The sequence below is a fragment of the Nasonia vitripennis genome, chromosome 1, assembly GCF_009193385.2.
Source record: "Nasonia vitripennis strain AsymCx chromosome 1, Nvit_psr_1.1, whole genome shotgun sequence".
In the NCBI taxonomy this organism is placed as follows: domain Eukaryota; kingdom Metazoa; phylum Arthropoda; class Insecta; order Hymenoptera; family Pteromalidae; genus Nasonia; species Nasonia vitripennis.
Genome location: NC_045757.1, coordinates 8,256,241 through 8,278,596, shown reverse-complemented (window position 1 = coordinate 8,278,596; position 22,356 = coordinate 8,256,241). Strand labels below are relative to the sequence as shown.

The window sequence follows — 22,356 nt, the reverse complement described above, 5'->3', positions numbered from 1 at the left end:
TGTAGGTATATATATAACGAAACGCGCCGCCGTCTGCTCCGCAACCACAGCACCGGCTATATTGAATGTGTGTGTATATATATATATATATATATATAGTGTAGAGAGTCCAGCAGCCGTGTCTCTCACCTGCCGCTCTGTAACAACTTAACAAGGCCGTCCCGCATCGGATCGACTCACGTTTTCTCGACGAGCACACGAATCTGAGAAGATGATCCTCTCGAGATGGTGAGCCACGCGCGCGATGGACTGAAATAATATTAAAATTTTGCTTTTAACAGAGAAGTCGACCAGTTTTGAAGCTTATTTGTTATGCTTAATATTTTCAAAATCAAAACAAAAGTTGAAAAATAACCGAAAATTTATGAAACAGCATAGATATACATTCCTGGGTTTAATTTAAATAAAAAAAAAAATCATTTGATTGGTACAAACGATAAAAGTCAGTCCGCTTATATGCAATATTAAAAATTTTCAATCACTTTTAATTCTCGCTGTAATTTACATTTCATCTTTCAATTTGATTAACTCTCGGCTTTCGTGCATATTATTAATAAACGCAGATATATATAATTCATCTTTCACAGTTTCCGCGCTCGAATCTTTATATCATATTATCAGCATAGAATAGAAGGTATATTTACTGAAATATTGTTCATCAGTAAACATAACTAGTTTACATAGTGAACCAAGTGGAGTTAAAATAATTTAAAAATTAAGCAATATCGTCCAGGTCGTATATTGTTTTATTTAAAATCAGAATGTCCAAGTATTTGTTTTAGTTTATTATCTAACAGATAACTAAAAACTGAGTATTTCCTAAAAATTTTCATTGGCATTTTAGTGTCTTACATATAGTTGAATAAAAATGAAAAAAGTTTATTGGCAAGCGGTTTCGCCATATATTCCCTAATGGCATTCTATATATAGGCCCTAATGGTTCTGTAATGGTACGCCAAAAATTTTGTTTTTTTCGTTTAGCTATCTCTTTGATTTCTATCAGCATATAATAATAATAAACCAAATTCATTCAATCATTTCAATCATAATGCAGGTTTTATTCAATTATTTTAATTACAATATATACATTCAATAAAATAAAAGTCTACGTACAGTATATAAGCTTACGGTTATTCGCGCGTACGGAATTCATATAAATTAATCCATCAAGTAAAATAACACAGGCGAAATTACTCATTCATTCCTCGCATGTATCCTACTATACACATACATCATAAAACTGCGAAAGCGCACCTTACGATTCACCTATACATACTTGGAGCTTAAAAAAGCAATCTTAAACAATGTATCCACGCGCCCGGACAAACAGCAGAACGACGTTTCAACCAAATGTTCCCTCATGCATATCCAAGAGAGGCGCGCATCCGCCTCGTGGTCCCTAACCAACCCAGCAGCAGCAGCAGCAGCAGCAGCAGCGTCTAATCGATCTCTCTCTCTCTCTCTCTCTCTCTTACTCCGTCGAAAAAGAAAAGACCGTATATACGCCAAAAAGGAGCGAGTCGAAAAAATAAAGAAATAAGAGGCAGATCGGCGTGTGCCAGTCTCTACCTCTCCCCCTCGGCAGCAGCAGCCGCAGGTCAAAGCGTGTTCTCTCTCTCTCTCTCTCTCTCTCTCCTCTCTGCAGCAGGCGGTGGCGCGCGCGCGGAACACCTGCTCACTCGCTCGCGGACGTAATTTGGTGTGTGTGCGGCTGGCGTGCGCCGGAGCAGCTGCCGCCGGCCTCCGTATATACCTATATACGCAGCCGCAGAGAGAGAGAGAGAGAGAGAGAGAGACTATAAAAAGCCTCGGCCCTTCGCGCACGAGCCTTCAGTCGACGAGCCGCGCTGCTCGCGCGCTTACCTCTACTACACCTTTATATTCTGTTATAACACTGGGATAGAGTGTTTTTGAATTTTCAATCTGCAAAGTGACGAGTATATAATGAAAACAATGAAGATGCCGGGCTTGCTGCTGCTGATCGCGGCGACGATCGGATGCGCTCTGGGAGAGCCTGACCAGGAGGAGCTGGCCGCTACGGTGAAGCTTCTCCAGGAGCAGATGAGCGCGCTGCTGCTGCACCGGCAGCAGGACTACGACGCCCTCGAGCTGAGCTTAAAGGAGTCGATCGAGAAGAACACCGAGCTCATCGTACTCAGGAACGAGCTCAAACAGCTGAGGTTGGTGCGAGTATAATAAATAATCTCTTCTTCTACTCGTCGATGTACCCCGATATAGAATACAGCTAATTATTCGTATATCTAAATCAAATATTCAAATTCCCGCGTTATGCGCGCAACGACACGCATATTAATCGATCAACTGATCATTCCGCGCTGAAAATCGCTCGAAAAATCACTCGCTGCGCATTCCGAATTACGCTAATTAGCGAACCGCAAAATATCGGCGAGCAACTCGATATCCCAGAGTAGAGTAACTCCGTAGCGCTCTCGGTCGCGCCTCGCGCCCACGCACAATACATAACCCGCATCACGCAGCCGGACGCTCATAGCCGCCGCCGTTAATACTGTTAATAATCGAGTCTACGTTTAAATTCGACAACCCTTTCTTCCTTTTCCGCCAGGAGGGAGCTGACCATCCTGTCGTCGGAGCCTCGCGTCAACGGCGCCGCGGACAGCGAGTCGTCGAAGGCCGGAATCGCACCGGCCGGAAACGAGATGAAGAACGAGCGATTACGCGTCCGCTGGCTGGGCTCGGCGGTGAACGAGCTGAGAACCGAGCTCAGCCAACTCCTGCGAGCTCGGAACACCTCCGAGGAATTGGCCGAACGATCTCGACTCAGCTCCGGTATCCAACTGCTCAGGACTGACGTTTCCGGGATGGACAGAACCATGAGGGAACTCGCCACGAGGGTGACCAGACTCGAGGCTGGACTGACCACCGTCAGGCTGGACATCGTCGCTGCTAAAGAGAGGAACAGCCTGCCCAGCGACACCTGCGCCGAACTCGCCGATCAGGTACGTTTCTATAGCGTTTGTATACGTTCTTGTAATGTCTATACCATAACTAGGCTGCAGCGACGGTAGCCGGCTGTTGTAAAGGAGTATACCGGCGCGGGGGGGGGGAGAAGACAGCTGCTACGGGAGGGCCCACACCCTCAGCCGCATCTGCGCTCGAGCGCGTGCTTTATATATAAGCGGAGAAATAAAAAATGAGAGACGTGTCGATCCTTTTTCTCCGGATATTTCGTCGGATGGGCCGCGCGCGCCTGTACGCATTCTAAATATACACATCTCGATCGATCTCGTTAATCCCCGGCTATTTATTATTTCGCGGCTCGCGCGCTCTTTTTTTTTTTGCGGACTATTCGCTTCCGCCTATCTCTCTCTCTCTCTCTCTCTCTCTCTCTCATATAAACCGTTCCGGACGTAATTTAAGGATTTTTTTTTTTGTTTTTCGGATTTAACGATTAAATAGAATCGTCGATCGTATGTGAACTGTATATGCAGGGGCGGTTGCGATATAGCCTTGAAGGAAAAAAGAGGGCTCGCAGCGCGCGCACCTGGCGCTCGAGCCTCGCTGCACACGCACTTTCTTTTTTGCCAACTCGCCATCAGGCTCGCTGCGGCGACATTGGGCTCCGCGTTATAAGCTGACGATCGTCCTTTAACCCAGATGCTCGTCGGGTATAATATTCAAAACGCTCGGTCGAGCATGTTTTTTTTTTTTCTTCTTCGAGAGGGTTTAACGCAAAGTCGCTAAATTGGATGGAATTTCAGGCAGCGGGCGCTTTTTTTTCTCGAGGAATTCCGACGCGATCGCCAGGGCGTATTTTATTACTCGCGACGCGGGCGAGCGTGAAATAATGGAGCGCGATACTCGATTCGTTTTCGGTGTACTACGATGCTTACCTCGTTTTTCGAAGCGACGTAAGAATTTTGAATCATAAAAAATTGAACGCAACAATCGAAAGCGCCGCTACACGTCCTCTGCCGCTCGAGTACAGGCGCTATCGATCGGCCGATTAGCCGCGTCTATTTTTACGAAGCTCCTCTTCCCGCTCTTAATAATAAAGCCTTTTTCCTCTCGTGTGCTTCCAGCTGAGCGGCCTGCAGCTCGAGCTCAAGTCCCTCTCGATCAAGTGCGAGACTGGCTGCGGACGCCACGGAGCATCGTCCCATCACAGCTCGGCTAAGCTGGCGCATCATCGACTCGACGAGCGACTGAACAAGCTCGAGCACAAGATCGGTCTGGTCTCGCGCAAGCGCGGACACCTGCTGGAGGTCGCTCGCGCGGCCCTCGGCTCCGAGGCGAGACTCACCGGACGCTTGGAGCTGGTGGAGTCAAGGCTGAGCAACGTGAGCGCCGCCAACCGCGAGCTGGCCGGCAAGAGCGAGTCGATGTTCCAGACCCTGGCGGCGAACCAGACCAAGGCCGCCAGGTCCGTCGGACAGCTGGAGCTCGGAGCGGCGAGGCAGACTGCCGAGCTGGGAGTGGCTCGCGAGGAACTGGCCAGTCTCAAGCGGGCCGTCCAGGCGCTGTCCGTCAGCGCCTCGAAGCTCCAGGAGAAGAGCGAGGCGCAGCAGGTCACGATCAACCGACTCCAGGCCATGAGCTCCGCACCGGCTAGCATCGAGAGACTCGGCCGGGAACTCGAGCACGTGGAGGACGAGTACAGGCTCATGGTGGACGGTCTGCCAGCCGGATGCGAGGACGCCAGGGACGGTCTCAGCCTCCTGGCTCCGGGTCCCGGTGCGCCGATGCTCGCTGCCTGTCGCAAGGGCGGCTGGATCCTCGTGGGCCGCAGGACCGACGGCAGCCTCGACTTCGACCGCAGCTGGGACGAGTACGCCCGGGGCTTCGGGTCACCGCTCGCCGAGTTCTGGGCCGGAAACGAGGCCCTGCACCGACTCAGCCGCGGCAACTGCACCAGGCTGCAAGTCCGGATGACCGACATCGAGGGCGAGCACTGGGTGGCCAACTACGAGGACTTCGGCGTCGGCAGCGAGGACAGCGGCTACAGGCTCAGGGTCGACGGATACTCCGGCAACGCCACCGACGCCATGGCCTATCAGAACAACATGGCCTTCAGCGCCAAGGATCGAGACATGGACATCAGCTCGACCGACTGCGCGGCCAACTATCACGGAGGCTGGTGGTTCAGTCACTGCCAGCACGCGAACCTCAACGGAAGGTACTCTCTCGGACTGACCTGGTACAGGTCGGACAGCAATCAGTGGATGGCCATCGCCTCCGCCGAGCTGTTGCTGCAGAGGAAGGAACACTGCAAACACCAGATGCGATAATATTGCTCGATATTATTGTAGATATGTTCTCATGCCAACCGCACTCTACAGTTTTCATTTTTACCATTTTTTTTTTTTATAATGTATTTATTCGACGTATTTATTATATACTTCGTCTACTAGTTGAGAGGGATTAGGCCGGTTCTTCCCCGCAACTTTGCGCAGCGCCCTCTGCGCAAGTTTGCGCGTGGAATTTGAATTTCTGAAGTTCCTATAAAACTGTTCGCCGTTGTAAAGTAGGTATCGTAAGTTGTGCGTGACGAACAGTTTTGTATAATTTCCACGAAGGCTTAATCTCTCTATTGTACTTATATAATTATTCGGACAGACGCACGGTCGAAGTGAGCGTACCGCAGACTGACGAAATCTGATTCGTTCAAATTTTGCTCAGAGTCATTGCGCGCATATACTTCTCCTTGATCGGTAGCTCTGTCATTCGCTCGAACCAAAGATTTAATTGTAATGCTCAATGTCATCGGCGATATCTATAGTGTAAATATATTAACTCGTGCGCTGCGACGACTATTTCTTATAACATCGTGTATAAATACGCAAGGAATCTGTTTATTTTAAGGTAGACTTCGAAATCGATTTATCATATAAAAAATTTATTAAAATTCATCATGTAAAAGTCCCCAAACGAAAATAAAATATTTTATACCTACACGTTTTTCTATTTTTACTCACTATAGTTGTCAATGAACGAGGTAGAAATTTTTTGTAAATCAGCAACTACAACATCCTGTGCTGTGTTCGATAAATGATTGGATCACAAACGTAAATACATTGAAATGCAGGTTTGAAAAGTACTTAAATTAAATTATGATGGTTATGCAAAAATAATGTGGGGTGGTTCGTTTAAAACGTAACAGCATATATGGCATATAAATTTGTTTATTATCAAGTTATTTGTATAATATATTTAAAACAATATTATTCTACAACATTGCATAAAAATATACAAAGACATGAAAAAATGTCTTGTCTCTCGTACCTTCGTAGAAAGTGTGTGCAAGTGTATAAGTGTGTGTCTCATCAACACATAATAATCATTATAATCCTTCATATCTGCCGATCGTCTTCGCTTAATTTCCATAATTACAAGATACAGTTTTAAAATTTTAATAAAAGCTTTAGCTGAATTTCTCTAGTTTTTGATAAATTAGCTATATTTCTTTAATTTTGTTTTACAATATAGAGAACACAAACGAAACCTATCTACTCAAATTATACAGCCCTAATACTCGTTTTTGTAGGCGCCTAATGTCCGTTTGTAAATCTCTTGATACAATTCAGGTCGTTGTTTATATTACAAATATTCCAAAACAATTCGGACAATTTGCGTGCACTATATTTTTAAATATAAAATTAGGCTACGTAAAAAACGATTCTTCTTTTTGTTTGTTGGTCCTTAATTCGATGCAAACGCATTGCATTCAGAATAAAGTACGCGAATAATTAACAGTATAACGTATGCAAACGAAAATGAGTAAAACACAAGCGGCACAGTGAGACCATTCAATTTGTCAATAAAAACGTATTTGCGGTTAACATCGTCAGTATTGTAAAAGTTAACTATATTTTATATTGTATTACAACATTATAGGAAGCATTATATACTTACTACGATGATTTCACTTTTCAGCGAATTTATTATTCATCTCTCATACAGAAAGTATTGCAACAAGAAAAATAGATTCCAAATGTATTTTTATCATTGCAACACGTTTCAATAAAATATGTATTTAAGTAGCACGTTTTATACTATTTTCATAAAAAAAAGGAGTAATAATAAAATTTTAAATCCCCATACTTTTTCATATCATTCTACAATGTAATACTTTTATATCTACTACTCTTAAAGAGATCTTCCTTCTTTTACTCGCTTTTTTTAAATATATTTATATATCTATATATATTTTTTTGTAATTACATTTGTCGACAGGATTTCACTGTGCTGCTTGTAAGCTACTTATGATAGAAAATGTTTGATTTCGGTAAATTACGTACTGGCGCTTATTATATATAAGGCTGATGATTTAAATCATTGACTGATTACCTATGATTACGCACATGTTGATCGAAGCTAACTCATATTGTATTATTTCCTCAACAAGCCTTTACTTTTTTTATCATGTATTATGATGTACATACGAGACAATATTGCTTCTTGCTAAACGTTTCTAATCTGCCTCCCAACGATACTAATATTGATATAAAATTGAAAATTACTATACACAACGTTCTAAAACCACGTTTTTTTTTTCGTTTGGACACAACGACCCATCACCATATGTACAAGATTCTAACAAAAATGCAAAAAATCTTACCAAAGTTTTTTCTTTTAATTGATTATTTTCTTTGTTGGTCCCAATAATATAATTAAAACAAAATATTTTTCAAACAATAGAATTCAAAAGTGTTCAACATTAATGCCGTAATAACTGATCGCTATTACACGATTAAAATGTGTTCAATTTTAAAGTTAACTCATCGCGCGGATTCTCCCATAATAATATATTTACTTAAATATTTTTTTCGGGAAGCCAAACAGTTGGATTAAAATTTCGAAATGCAAACGTGATCGACCTTTCCCATTCCCTCTCATTGAAAAACATGATGATAAAATATCCGTTTACAGTTTAGTGAGCTTACGTTTGAGTATAGCGGGAAATTCTTTTAATTGGAATGCATCACTAAATGGAAGATGAGCAAAATGCGAACTCTCCTATAAAGTAACAAATTAAAAATTAATTTCCCAGTCTAATTACAATAGAGTTATTGTAACAATTGCTTCTATTCTACGTTAGTAACTGAATAAAAAAACGTTTATCTTTGTGCGAAACAACTTATACGGAGGAGAGTTTGCTTAGTCTATAAACGAACTCTAACGAACTGCGAATTAGAAGTTTCTGGTCGCCTTGCAATCATGCAAAAGCCGCATCTGTACAAAACTACTTTTTAAATTAAAAAAAAAATCAGATCACGCAATGACATTCACTCTCATGTACATAAACACGCTATACATACATGTATTTACAAGACACTCGCTATGCTTGTCACTTTTATCTAATAAATTATTCGTTCAGTTCTGGTAAATTTTTGACTATTCATAGCAGTTGCAACTCTTTCTCAACCTTGCCTAATTGACGTATTTACTTAAATTAATTTAACTGGATAATTTTTAAATACACTAGCCGCTAATTACATATACATTTGTGATGAACTATGTGCAGTAACGAATAGGTCGATTCCAGCTTTTCTCGAGTGCTCGTCAAAGCTGCCAAAAAAGTTAGGCCCGTCGACTGGAGCACTCATGCTTCCGCTCTCTCTCTTATATCTCCAATTTGGTGTTGAGTTCAGTGGATCCTTGTTAGCACCTCCATAACAGCCACTATTCAAAGACTATACAATATACTTTGATCTCCTTTTTCGTGACTCATAGTTTGATGAGAATACGCTGACGCGCAAAACTAAGCGGACGTGAAAAGAAAGGCGAGAGGTGTTTAGAAATCTAAATTAAAGTTGGAATCGAGCGAATTCAGCAATTCTTGAGGGTTGAAACTCGACGTGTCACTGGTCTGTAGATTGTCCAGAAAATCAAAACCTATATCGTTTGCATTTACCGACTGATCCGCTGGTTGCTGCTGCTGTTGCTGTTGAGGAACGTGGGATTGTAAGGGACCACGGGTTCCTGGACTACCAGCACCAAATTGTTGATGTGAATGCATAGGCGAGCCTGCAACATGCGACAAAATTATCATTAGTTAAGTCTTTCAAAAGCGTGATATCAAACTTGGGATTTTTTATAAGTTCATCTACGCATTCGTACCTGAAGAAACGACGACTGAATTAACTGATTGAGTTTGCGACATTTGTAATTGCATTCCCATTTGGTTATTGGACTGCTGCTGTTGTTGGTGCTGCTGCTGTGACGCAACTATCTGTTGCTGTAAAGCAGTATTCGTCATTCCAGTAGCAGCACTCATCACTCCACCGCTTTGAGAGCGTAAGAGTTGCTGATGTTGTATTTGCGCTGCATTCATCTGGATACCGCCTCCTCCTCCCATGAAGCCACCTTAAAAATAATAAAAATGGTCGGCATATTTAATACATGCAGATGAATAAGGCTCAATAGTATCATGAAATCAGAACTATAATTTTACCTTGATGATGCTGTTGCTGTTGCTGTTGCATTAAGAGCTGCCAATTTTGTGCACGATTAGGCATTCCATTGCCAAAGTTATCGGGTGGGCCAACGTTCATATTCGGCGGCCGCTGGTTGTTGGTACGTGGATATCCGAGTCGCTGCTGCATTTGGTGCATGCCACCAATTGCGCTCATGGTTCCCCCAACAGGTCCGGTCGGGCCGGAGTTCATACCTACGCCTACTCCACCTCCAACTCCGAGACCTCCGCCACCTACGTACATCCCAGAGTTCGCAGGCGCGTGTATCGCAGACTGCTGCGCCATTTGGGGCCTCATCATTGGTCCTAATCAAATACGTATGATGTTTGTAAATGTTCGTAAATAAACATAATTTCGTAGATACTCTATTTATTCGAATTCTCAAAAGAAAAACTGTACTAACCGGATGGCGGCATAGGCTGCTGGGCAACTCTGCGCATAGAAGCGGCATTTGCGAACCTCGCTTGCTGCTGGCCCATGTTTATACTAGTATGCATAAGTTGAGCTTGAGCAGCTTTGTATTCCGGCGGAGGGGGACGTACGATTCCACCACTCATTACGTTCGGTAACTGCTGGTGTTGCTGTTGTTGATGTTGATGTTGATGCTGGTGCTGGTGCTGTTGCTGCTGTTGGTGTTGCTGGTGCTGTTGCATGGCCTAAGAAAAATGTAAAAATTTATTATTAAATAGTCTCTGCGTTATATTATCAAATGGGGCATTTTTCGCGTTATAGCTTACCTGAGCTCGCAGTATTTGTTGCTGCTGTTGCTGCTGCTGGAGCAATTTCACGTGCTGCTCCGAGACTTGAGAGCCTGGCACTTGCTGTTGTTGAGGAACTTGAACAGTCGACGCTCCAGTCTGTTGACCCGGGTGCCCACGCGACTGCTGCTGCTGCGGAGGACCAGCCGCAGAAGCAGCCGTAGGCACGGGTCCAGCAGCCGAGGCTGCAGCGGCACGTTGTCTGAGACTCTGTTGGGTAAAGTTAATCGTTTGCGATTGCGAAACTGTGCAGTAGGCCTCATTTTGGTTGCCAGGCACGCCTTGCTGTGGCTGCTGCTGCTGTTGCGGTGCTTGCTGCTGCTGCGGCTGTGATTGCTGATGTTGCTGTTGTTGCTGCTGCTGCGACTGCTGTTGTTGATTGAAGTACATACCCTGTTGGGCTGCTACGGACACGTTGCCCGCCTTCACTTCACTCGTTAGTTGCATGTGCTGACCAGCAGACACCTATAATCGTTACCATAATTGTGAATAAATAAACAAAAATAAACAATAGATTTCGGAAATAAAATATTCTAAGTCAAAGTATCGATTATCGATATCCGTCGATTGATATAAATGCAAATGCGAGCTGGAGTTCGGATGGAGGCGCGCACTGATGCCGAGTTTGTCCGCAAGCTGCGCAGACGGCGGCAACGTTAGCGATAGCGCTGCTATACGCGTCTACTTTCGGCCTCTCTCGACGCGATCGATTCTCTTTTCTCTCCTCGTATTTTGCAAGCGCCAGAAGCAGCCGCAAGCTATCCTCTACATATACCAGACTCAAAGCTCAAGCAGATTATAATCACGTATTTTCGTTTCAAAATACTTTAAATATATTCGATCGAAAAGAATGAGTATTTATTATTTGTATAAGAAATTTAGAGCTTCGTAGCTTTTTCTAAAGGGGTCATCGCTCGAATTCGAGTCTATATACATGGCATTTGTTTGGGTAGCAAAAAATGACTATGCCACGTTAAGTTCAGACAGCGCGTGTTACCGGCTACTGACTGAGTTAGCCAACTACTCGGCGCACTGCGCGAATCCGGCTGACTTGCTAATTTTAACTCGACCGTGACACTAGAGCTCCGAATGGAGACCAAGACAAAAGCGGAGAAATACCAAGATCAAGAGAATGCTCGCGCGTTTACCAGCAACATTTGTATTAATTCAATAGAGATATCTTAAAAACTGCAAATAAGCTACTGCTTAGTTTATTAATTTGATTCTATCGATTTCACAAGTTTTTTTGCGTTGAAAAAAATTATAAGTTATTATATATTTTCCTAATACATATTGAAGTATACCGTTACACTCGATTGTAAAAGCAGCAGAATAAAGAGAAACCAACCTGAATTTGATGCGTAGGGTTGTTTATGTGAAGCTGCTGAGCCTGATTGATCTGGATGATCGAAGCACTTGATCCAGACGACGGTCTCGGCGGCGTCGAGTTGCTGAAGTTTCCTTGAGGACTCGGACCCGGACCTGCGCCCTGTGGCAGTCTCGTCGGCAGCGAATATCCCGGACTGCCGTGGTTGGGCATCGATCCTGGACTTCCGTAAGGCGAATATTGCTGCTTATATCCTGGTCCAGATGCTCCCAGAATATTCGCTTGTGCCTTGGCGGTTCCTTGCTGTCCTCTAGCCTTGCCCATGTCGAACTGAGCCTGCTGCTGCTGCTGTTGTTGCTGCTGCTGCTGGCTGAACATATCCGACTGCTGCTGCTGCTGCTGCTGCTGCTGTTGCTGCTGCTGTTGTTGCTGCTGTTGCTGCTGTTGCTGCTGCTGGCTTTGGAAAGCCGCGCCATTGTTCTTGTGGTAAGGTATGTTGGACTGCGACCCAGGGCTGCCCAGGTAATCCGAGGCTCCACCGTCGAATTGAGCAGCGAACTGAGGGTAGGGCGATCGCGCGTTCGGGTTCCTCGCTGCGGCGGCAGCAGCGGCCGCGGCAGCCGCAGCCGCAGCAGCTGCCGAGGTATTGAAAGGTCCAGGTATTCCCATGTGCTGAGTTTTGTGTTGGTGCTGCTCGGCCATTTGCTTGAGCGTCTGGGCAGCAGGACTCAGTTCCGACTTGAAATCGAGAGCGCCACCACCATAGGGCATTCGCGAGGCAGCCGACGCTGGCGAATACTGCTGCTGTTGCTGCTGATGCTGCTGCTGCTGGTGCTGCTGCTGGTGCTGCTGATGCTGCTGCTGGTGTTGCTGCTGCTGCTGGTGTTGCTGTTGCTGCTGCTGGGCTGCGTGCATGGCAGCGTGAGCTTGTTCCTTGTCGTCCTCGAGCTTGATGTGCATATTGTTGGGCACCTCCAGGTGCTTGTCCTCGAAGTCGAGATCCTTGATGAAGTCCATCTGCGGATGAAAGTCCGAGATCTCGGAGATGAGGTCCTTGAAAGCGTCATCGTCGGCCGCCTCGTCGCCCATAAAGTCGACGACGAAGCCTGGGAAGCAGGGGTCCTTCTCCAGCGCTGCGGCGCACTGCTCGAGGTCGAAGTCGTTATCGGGCTCCTGCTTGCACTCAACGAGGCTACTAATGATGTCAGCCGAGGCAGCCGCGGAAGGCACCGAGCCTGGGCCACCGCTTGGCGGCTGCTGCTGCGCCTGTTGCTGATGCTGTTGCTGCTGTTGTGCCGCATTGTTGTGGCTCACGGACGCCGAGCCGGGCTCGCTCTTGGGCGACGCGCTCGCGTTGACGAGGTCGCTCTTGACCGAGGCGTTGGTCAGGGCCTTGACCGTCACGTTCGTCGAGATCTGCTGTGCCTGAGAGTTGGCCGCCGACGTCGTGAACTCTAGCTGCTGCACGATCTCAACGGAGAACTTGGTGAGGGCCTCGGTCGGTCCTGCGTTCCCGGAGTTCGCGTTGCCTCCGCCGTTGCCACCAGCTGCAAGTATTCGGAAAAATTGAGGAAAATTAATCATCGATCGAGTGAGTATCCGAGGCGAATTATAAAACGTTCCTGCAGCTCCATTTCGATATCGCGTAACTCCCCGATGACGTCACCTCTGTCGAGCTTGCATCAGTATATAGCGTGCGCGAGTTTCAAATCGCGAAAACGGTTGCGCAACGAATTTACCATAAAGAGAAAATTTATCATAAATCAGAGAGAGAGAGAAAGACTGAACAGAGAGAAACAAACCTTGAGCCGAAGCCGAGGCCGAGTTAGCCGACTGAGGACCGGCTGGACCTGCATTGCTGTTGGAGCCAGGATTGACCGAGCTCGCATTGCTGGACTGGTGCTGAGAGTGGCTGTGGTGCGAGATCGAACTCGATGACTGCGTACACTGCAGCTTCACCGCTGGCTCGCCGAAAGCACCGTCACCACCACCACCGGCTGTGCCCTCCAAATCCTCGGCGCTGCGCTTCAAAAATTTCTGCTGCTGCGAAAACGACAAAAAAAATTTATTATTTTTATTTTAGCTTCAAAAGCTCGCTTCGAATTTATAGACGCATACGGTATATGTATACAGTATAGCGAGCGCGAGAGAGGCATTATATTATTGGAGGCTGATGCACGTACGCACGCACGCGTGGGCTATTTTTATCTGGAGTTTCGAAAAAGGGAGAAAGTGAAAGAGAGAGGGAGAGCCGCGTTTCTTCTCCTCGTCTCGCTCTTGCACTAAAAGTCCCTTGTACGTAAGCTCGAGAGAGTACGTTACGCTCACACTTGGGACGTTCGAAAACTTTCTGGTCATTGATTTTTTTTTTTTTTATTCCCTCCTTCCTTCGAACGAGCTCTGGCTTTTCTTCGTAGAATAGAGAAAATCTTCGAAATCAGAAGTATACGACGATAAATATTCCAGCTTTGTCAATACAGTGGCTAAGCAAAGCTCGATCTGTTTCTAGCATAAACAGTATAATACTCGAGCGAGGAATTCGGCAAAAGAGTCGCTCGTGACTCTGCACTTGAAATGTTAATTGCGTAGATAAGATATCTACGCGAGCGCGCGCAACCGTTCAAGGGCTGTAGCATCAATATTATGATAAGAAAAATGACAATTTTTTCTAGCCTATAGCCACAACACACACACACACACACACACACACACACACAATAGTCAGCCGATCGATCTACACACGAGCATTATATGACCCTCAAATTAGATTAGAAAATTAACCCGAGAGATAAGTACACACGTACGCGCAGGCCAAGCTTATAGTGTATATAGAACGGTAAGCCGTTCTGACAGTGCGCAACGGAATATTGTGCCGCGGCAGCAGCAGCGAAGAATGCAAGGAGCCCAGAAAGAAAACGCAAAGAAGGAAGGGAGAGAGAGAGAGAGAGAGAGCACTGCGGATGCTTTGCCTCTCTCTCTCTCTCTCTCTCTCTTTCACTCTGTAATTGAGCGAATGAACGGGCAAGAGGTAGGATGCCGTTAGCTAAGGTTTGGCGGATATCTATTGTCCATGAGCCAGGCTGTGCTGCTACACTGCACTCTTCCTGCCGTCTGCCAGTGCCGATGTGTATACTTTGCGGCGCAAATACCGTCCGGCTAAAGAGCAGTACCGTAAACAAATAATTTCTCGATGATTTTTTCCCTCTCGCATATCGATCATGCGGTCACTTTCCTCTCGAATGTGCGGCGAGATGTTATATACACGCGATTTCGAGAAAGAGAGATACTCGTAGTCGCGCGCTTTTCGTAAATAAACAATGCTCTGCGCGTCTAGATATAAAAGTTGAGTATACCTCTATATTATCGACAGCTGGAAAGTAATGGTTCGATCTTAAAAAAGAAACTGTTTCGTCGTCGTCCGCACAGGCGTATAAGTACATATTATACTCTAGTTCGAGAAAGAGAGAGAAAGAAAGAGAGAGAGAGCGATATCACTCCACGACACACATATTCTGGATGCTTTTTAACAACTTTGCTCGGTGTGTTCGATCGATACTTCGAGTGGACGCACGGGAGCGCGCGAGCGAATATTAACAAGGGATTAAGAGAGATAAACGCGCGCTCGCGCTTTGTCCTCGTTATGCGTCGAGTTGGTCAGAAAAATGACGAATAAACAAAAATAAACTGATGTGTATTTCAAATAGCAGGACGTACCATCATTCCAGAAGTGTATCCGCGCTAGTCGGCTCGGCGAGGTGAGCAGGAAAAAATCGGCCGGTTTCGGGAGGGGGGCAAAGAGCAGCAGCAGCAGCAGTAGTAGTAGTAGTAGTAGTAGTAGTAGTAGTAGTAGTAGAGTATAGACGATGGAAAAAGAGAGCGCGAAGGAGAAAGAGGTAAAAGGACATAGAAAGGCGTGAGCGGGCAGATGCTTTCCCTCCGCGCGGCAGCTAGCGCAGACGAGAGCTCTCAAGCTCCTTTCCCTGGACAAGAGGCCAGCAGCAAGATTTTTCTCCGCATATCACACTGTTTCACGCGCACTTTTCATCACTGTCATACACCGCGCTATACTCGTGTCCCCCCAAAATCCATGCGATCTATATCTCTCTCACATCGCACTATATGTTACATAGAATTCAAATCGCGAGCGTGTCCGTTTATGTATATACGTGTGTATAACGAGTTAAATTTCGATGCACAGAGAGCAGCAAGAGAGAGAGCCAAAAAGAGAGCGCGCGCATTGGCTAGTCGCTCTCTCTCTCTCTATGGTCGTTGCTCCTGATGCAGTCGTGCTTTTTTGCGCTCGATTATTTTGCGGATCGTCCTGTGGCGGAGGGCGCCGCGCTCGTTTCTCTTCTGCTTCTTCATTGTCGCTATATTCTATATTATTATTATTGTTATACCCCGACGTCTACCGGTTATCCGTCTGTCTCATCAGTGGTTCCTAGTAATGAGCATATAAGCGAGAGCCGTGTCCTCTTTCGAGTTTAAATTTTCGAAGAAGATAAAACTCGACGACTCGAGCCTCTGTATGTATAAACGACAACAGAGTATAGAGGAGAGTCAAGGGCTGAGGAGACGATCAGCAGTGCGGCCGAGTGTCATCTGCGCGAGTATCGTGTGTCTCTATGTACTATATGCGAGCGAGAGAGAGAGAGAGAGAGAGAGAGAGAGAGAGAGAGAGAGAGAAAAGCTGCGCGCGGCAGCTGCGGTCTTATGGCACTCGAGTGTGCTGCTGCTCCCAAAGACGGAACGACAGGTATATTATATATGCGTATGTGGTGGAAAGAATATACTCGGCGATGGAGGAGGAGGAGGTGCAGCGTTCGTACAAAAAGGAGATGTGGAAAAAGAGAGTGAACGAGTGAAAGAGTGAGTAAGAGAAAGATCTCGTTTGCACACCAGCGAGGTTGCCGAGGAACTAACTCGGTGACGAGTCTACGGGAGCAGCAGCCGCTGCTGCTGACGAGAGTGTCACTGGTGCGCGCGCGCAGCTTTTCCTCCCACTTGTCTGCTGCTGCTGCTGCTGCTGCAGCGCGCGCCGTTGCGCATATACAGCACTCTGTGCGATTATACCTATATACACCACACCACCTACTCTGCGAAAACGCGAATGCTTAAATAGGCGGCTGCTACTCTCTCCCTCTCTCTCTCTCTCTCTCTCTCTCTCTCTCTCTCGTGATTATATTATTCTTCGCGCAGAGCCGTCGTCATTTCGAGCTATATTATTCTTCGCGCAGAGCCATCGTCATTTCGAGCTATATATATATATATATATATACACGCGTGCGCGCGCGCCGACGTCCGTGCGCGATATACAAGCTCGCAGGTTTGTTCGATACACGCGTGTTGTATTATCTGATATATTCCGGACGTGTGTGTAAGTGTGCACGGATATACGTAGAACAGCTGCGCGGTCGCCATTATCCTCGGCTGAATAAAGCTGCACACTTGCAAATTATACCCGCGAGTCGCGTGCGTGTGTCTATATACTTCTATCTATATGCTATATGTATAAGCGGCTGCGCCAATCTCGCCGCAGCGCATTCCGATGAAAGCGTATCGCTATGCGTCTCTTTCTTGTGATACTTATTATACGGTGGAAAAATCGTGGAATTCCCGCACGTCCTCCTCCGCAGAATCCGAAATTCGCGGAGGTATACCTTCGCCAGAGAGAGAGAGAGAGAGAGGAAGAGAGATGACGTTACGCGAAGGACGTATTGATCGCGCGCGCGCGAATCCGAAAAAAGCGCAGAAACGCGCCGGCGGCGAGTTAATCGGATATGAGACGCGTATAATATATACACTGGAGACACATTGGCCCATTAAGAGACGTCCGCGAGAAAGAGAGAGAGAGAGAGCGAGAGGAGTGCAGAGAGAAGAGTATTGATTCTACGCTCGGAAGGGGGCTTGCAGGTGTGCGGCGGTGGCGGCGACTCTATTTCGCGCTATATAGCAAGACTGGCGGCGAGCGAGCGAGAGAGAGGCCCCACCAGTTCGTCCTGACCAACCGACTGTTTACTGTTTGGCCTCCTGGGCTATCGATCCCACTGCCGCCGCTGCTGCTGCTGGCGTAAGAAGCAACGCTGCTGCGCACGTATACACCGGTGTATGAGTGTGCCTATGACACTGTGCCGCCGCCGCTCATTATACTCTCTCTTGTATATAACTCCACCTTATCTCCGCCGTGTGTATGCATAAGCGTTTCGATGCTTTCCGACGAGGAACGAACGATTTCAGTGGATTTTTTTTCGACGATGATCAACTCTCGAAGAATTACCGACCGTCGGTAATTACGGGTGATCCTTCGTAATTACGGATCTGTAACCTGATTACACAGGTAGCGATTGTTTACGCGCATACCTGCACGCTCTTCCTTCCTGCGGTCACTTGACCCCCCTGTGAACGATCGGTCGAACTTTCATTCAGTAATAAAAGCTTCGATTTAAAAACAAAACTCGCATTGCGATCGAATAGACGTCGATATAGACGGTAAAAATGTATCGTCCCGAAAAAAGAAATCTCGATAATCACGGCGACGCGCTGTATTGGCGCAGCATAAGTAGCAAACGCCGCAGCATATAAGTATAAGCAGAAGAGAAAAGAGAGTCACGAGCATAGCTGAGCGCCACTGTAGCATATGTATAGTGTATACCCGCCGTGTGTATACTGTAGAAGAGCGAGCGAGAGCGAGAGAGAGCGAGAGAGAGCGAGAGAGAGCGAGAGAGAGAGAGAGAGAGAGAGAGCCCGGCGCGCGCGCAGCGCTTCTGTGTAAAGAAATGTTTGTAGTCCGATTAGTATCGAGGGGTGTGTACTGCCAGCCTCGCGCACATCAGTTGTCAGCTGCACCGCTGCTGCTGCCGCTATATGCTGCGCGATGCTGATGCCGCATGAACAATGAACGGCAAAGTGGGGGAAGAAAGGCATTCTCCCACTTTCATGCTACTTTTCTTCCGTCGTCGTCCTCAGCTCGTCGCGTCGTCGTTCCGTCACGCGAGTCTACACCGCGCGCGCTCACCCGCTCTCGCTTATACATACTTACACACACACACACAGTATTACTATATACATACTACGCTATAACATTATAACCGATGCCTAAGCAGTTCGCTCTCCAAGAGAGAGATTTTTCAACCTCGAACCGTTTATTCGATTTATACTTATACAGACACCTAGTCTTTCGCGCGCTCGCTCCTCCTCGAAAATTCGAGGCGTCTAGACGCCCGGCGGGATTTTCGAAATTCTTGAAGCGGAGCGCTCGAAATAAAATTCGATCTTATCGATGAAAAAAAAAGTATGCCATAAGCGAATCTCTGCTTTGATTTTGAAGCGAGCGAGTGTATAAATCGAATCGATACCAAAACGTGCTTTTTCAAACGCGCAACAACAAAAGAGCGGCTTGCGGCAAGAGAGAGAGAGAGAGAGGCGCGTGACGCATCTCGAAACGGGCGCGTGCCACAACATCTACGTCACGCTCGGAGCGTGTAAAACACACTCCGGATAATGAAATCCAAGGGATGATACGACGCTCCGAGAGACGGAGAGAAAAAGGAACACGAGGAGACGTTTTCAACGGTTTCGGGACAACAAAAAACAGACGCACGGGCGAAAGAGAGGAATTGAAATAAGCGATTGAGAATCACTGATTAGTGCGCTCAGCTGGAGCCGAAAAAAGCATGTCAGAACTTTCGATTGCGGTTCTAGAGTAGGAAGGAGAGCCGCTCGAGTGGTGAAAGAAACGCAGAGAGCGAGGGAGTGAGAGAGAGAGAGAGATTCAGTGTAACAGGCTCCGAAGAATAAAGACCAGGAGAGTGCGCGAGAGAGAGGGAGGAGGTGGCAACAGCGCACCCGCGCTCTCTTACCTACTCTTAAACCTGAGAGAGAAAAAATAGGTGTATATATACACACACGTATACGCACACGCACTCATGCCTATGGCTGCTGCTGCTGGCGGTTGCCGGCTGCCGATAATGTTGGCCCAAAGATTCAAAGACGATGAGAGCAATTTTAAAGCGTTCCCTCTCCTCCCCCCTCGTTTCCTTCCTTCCTGTCATTCTTGTGCGCTCATTCATTCTTCTTCTTTTTTACTCCCGCTTCCTTCCTTCCTTTCTCTGGCTTTTCGATGTATTATATATCTGCGTATAGGTACTGGGCACTCGAGACCCTTACTCTTCCGAAAAATTAATTTCGACCTTTTTTCCATAAAATCGACAAGTTTGTTTACTCGATCGCTTCGTCGACGAAAAAAATAGTCGCTTCTTTTCCAGAGCAGAGTCGCCAGAGTATGTGGCGAAATCGTCGCGAGGATGACGGTGACGAATCGTTCCGATATTCATAATGTATTACTAGTTCGGAAGATTAGGTTCGCGCTATACACTGGCACGATCAGCAGCGGCGCACGAGTGCGTTACGAAGAAGTGACGGCACATACACGCGCATCAGCCAAGAATACACGCGAGAGAGATAAGAGAAGAGAGTTTGACTCACCACATGAATGCTGGACAGGCTGAGGTTGTCGCTCTGCTTCTTGTCAGTTTTTTTGGCTTGGCGCTTGGCCTTGGTGTCCAAAAAGCGCTGCTTCAGCACTTGAGTCTCCTGGGTGTTCTGCTCGCACTGGCCGTTAAAGCTCTGCTGGAACTTGGGCTCGAGCACATCCTGGCGCTTCCGGTATCCCTCGATTCGGCGGCGCAGCCGATCTAAAACTGGTTGACGCTTCGCCGGCACTAGTTCACCCATCCCAGGTGCCTGACCCATTTGTTGCAGCTGTTGCTGTTGCTGCTGTTGATGCTGCTGTTGATGCTGCTGTTGATGCTGCTGCTGCAGGTGAAGCTGGTGTTGGTGGTGAAGGTGCTGCTGTTGTTGTTGCTGCTGCTGCTGCTGGCAGAGCTGCGGGGCAAGATCCTGGCGCAATTGCACCTGGCCGGGCGATAGCTGCTGCTGCTGCTGCTGTTGCAGGGCTAAGTTGAGATTGGCGTGTGGGGGCGGTCCGGAAATGGAGCCAGGGGGGCCTTGCTGGGGCTGGCGGGGCAGGAGCCCCCCTGCCTCCATACAGCCTCCGAAATCCACTGCAGAGTAAGCCGCCAGTTCAGTTGGGAAGCAGTCGCACTAGAGCCGCTGCTCCTCGTCCTTTCCTCGACCGCGCTTCGTCGTCTCCGCCTCCTGCAGTCGCTGCCCGCTGGCATCCTACTCTCATCTCACTTGACTCGACCAGCACTCCGACGACAGAGAGCTGCACACTTGCCTACTTGTTGAATACTGCTCGGCTGCTGCTGCTGCTTCTGCTGTTTGCCTCTCGCTCCTACTTCTTCTCGCCTCGTATCTCCGCATCTATCGCTCGGATATGGAAAATCCAGTTAGCCAGTCGGCGGAGGCCCTGCAAGTGCGATAAAAAAAATTGTCAATCAAGCTGTGCCTGCTTATTATAATCGTATGCATATACGCGAGTGGGCGAATGAACAAAAAAAAAATATATATCGTCGGACAAAAGATGAGTGAAATAAAGAGAGACTGCTTACGCAAACGGGGCCCGAATCGCGCTCTCGTCTGCGTATTATAGGTGAAAGAACGAAACAACAGTATATGCCTACGTATTTACGTGTATCGTGCGAGCGTGCGCAAAGCGTACTTACGCGCGCGAGCAACGAACGCGATAGCGCGTGCCTCACCAAAGCCGTCGAGGCTCTTTTCCTCTCTCTCTCTCTCTCTCTCCTCGGCTCTGCTTTCCAGTAGAGTATAGCAGCCGTTTGTTAAAGGGGGGAGAGACAGAGCAAGAGCGAGAGGGGGGGGGTTTAGAAAGAGAGAGAGAGACAGAGAGAACTAGCTCGCGCGCGCGTCCGTGGGCCCACAGGCACAGCAACAAGACGCAATCTCCCTTCGCCTGCATCATTGTCGTCGTCGTCGTCGCTGCCGCTGCTGCTGCTGCTGCTGCTGTCACGGCGAGAGTAGGGAGGAGGGGAACGTACGAACGAGTTTCTCAGGCTCCCCTCCAGCAGGCCGTCTACTATATGTATGCTCCAGACTCTCGCTCAGCTTATACTACACGGCTAGTCTACTGCTGGGTGCTTCTTTTCGAATCTCTCTGTCTCTCCTTGGGTTTCGCCGATCTCTATTGCAGCAATGGGCCACTCCTTGCGCGCACTTGCATTGTCGCGAGCGACGAATGCAAGGGACCGATGACTCCGCGAGCGCCGGAGGAGTACATGACAACAGGTAGTTGGACGCTCGCAGGTTGCTTGCACTCGTCGCTCTATATATCGACGCGCGGGGTGACTCGCTCTTTTCTCCGAAATAGTAAATACTCGCACGAGTTTAGAGATAAGCCATATACCGACTATTAACATTCATTCATTACTACGACACTGGCTTACCTTGATGATAGCTGTCGCTCGACTCTCAAAGATGCAGCAACAACATAACCTCACTGTCCCGATATGCGCGCCTATACGCGCAGCTAAGCGTCTTTTCGCACCTAACGGCTTGTGCAGTCTCGCTGCAGCGGGCCGTTCAAGTTTCAGCAGCTTTGTACAATACGCAGTCACTAACATGCGGCTTGACTCGATAATCTGCCAACCGCACGCACGGCTTTCCGGACACTTGATGTCCAGCGAATTATCAACTACCTAATCCAGCCATGACTCTGGCCTCCTGGTTCAATCGCGATGCAGCCCGAACCGTTCTGGAGCACTATGTACTTCGAACTGCGTGTGTACGCAAGACGCATATGTATTTTACGGCCGTACGGCGAACGTACGCCGCTGATGCGAGCGTCGGACTCCGTAACCTGGCGCCATCTGCCTCGTTGTCCGGAGACTACCGAGCC

At 47.4% G+C, this 22,356-nt stretch overlaps 2 protein-coding genes across 7 annotated transcripts; one reads left to right on the top strand and one right to left on the bottom strand.

The window, feature by feature from the left end:
* The first annotated feature begins 1,815 nt into the window (after positions 1–1,815).
* On the top strand, positions 1,816–6,475 carry LOC100121478 (protein scabrous). Its single transcript, XM_031930909.2, has 3 exons — positions 1,816–2,180; positions 2,585–2,978; positions 4,062–6,475. Exons 1-3 carry the CDS (start codon positions 1,945–1,947, stop codon positions 5,265–5,267), a joined length of 1,836 nt encoding a protein of 611 aa, XP_031786769.1. The 5' UTR covers positions 1,816–1,944; the 3' UTR covers positions 5,268–6,475.
* Positions 6,146–22,324, bottom strand: LOC100121498 (neurogenic protein mastermind). 6 transcript variants are annotated; one of them, XM_031930871.2, is made up of 9 exons: positions 21,905–22,324; positions 20,025–20,910; positions 13,343–13,583; positions 11,562–13,087; positions 10,193–10,678; positions 9,859–10,111; positions 9,434–9,760; positions 9,100–9,345; positions 6,146–9,006 (listed from the first exon to the last, which is right to left on the bottom strand). In XM_031930871.2, exons 2-9 carry the CDS (start codon positions 20,583–20,585, stop codon positions 8,774–8,776), a joined length of 3,873 nt encoding a protein of 1,290 aa, XP_031786731.1. In that variant the 5' UTR covers positions 20,586–20,910; positions 21,905–22,324; the 3' UTR covers positions 6,146–8,773. The 6 variants fall into 6 exon arrangements, with proteins under 6 accessions (XP_031786731.1, XP_031786736.1, XP_031786735.1 ...); XM_031930876.2 differs by having other exon boundaries at positions 6,414–9,006; positions 13,343–13,580; XM_031930875.2 differs by lacking the exon at positions 21,905–22,324 and adding an exon at positions 21,053–21,569 and having other exon boundaries at positions 6,414–9,006.
* Between the last annotated feature and the right edge of the window lie 32 nt (positions 22,325–22,356).

Bases quoted from the DNA above. Each gene is read 5' to 3' on its own strand.
- LOC100121478 (XM_031930909.2), top strand. From the start codon at position 1,945: ATGAAAACAATGAAGATGCCGGGCTTGCTGCTGCTGATCGCGGCGACG. The intron at 2,181-2,584 runs GTTGGTGCGAGT...CTTTTCCGCCAG, and splicing joins AACGAGCTCAAACAGCTGAG to GAGGGAGCTGACCATCCTGT. The intron at 2,979-4,061 runs GTACGTTTCTAT...GTGTGCTTCCAG, and splicing joins GCGCCGAACTCGCCGATCAG to CTGAGCGGCCTGCAGCTCGA.
- LOC100121498 (XM_031930871.2), bottom strand. From the start codon at position 20,585: ATGGAGGCAGGGGGGCTCCTGCCCCGCCAGCCCCAGCAAGGCCCCCCT. The intron at 10,679-11,561 runs GTTGGTTTCTCT...TAACGATTATAG, and splicing joins ACCCTACGCATCAAATTCAG to GTGTCTGCTGGTCAGCACAT. The intron at 9,761-9,858 runs GTTAGTACAGTT...GTATTTGATTAG, and splicing joins GCAGCCTATGCCGCCATCCG to GACCAATGATGAGGCCCCAA.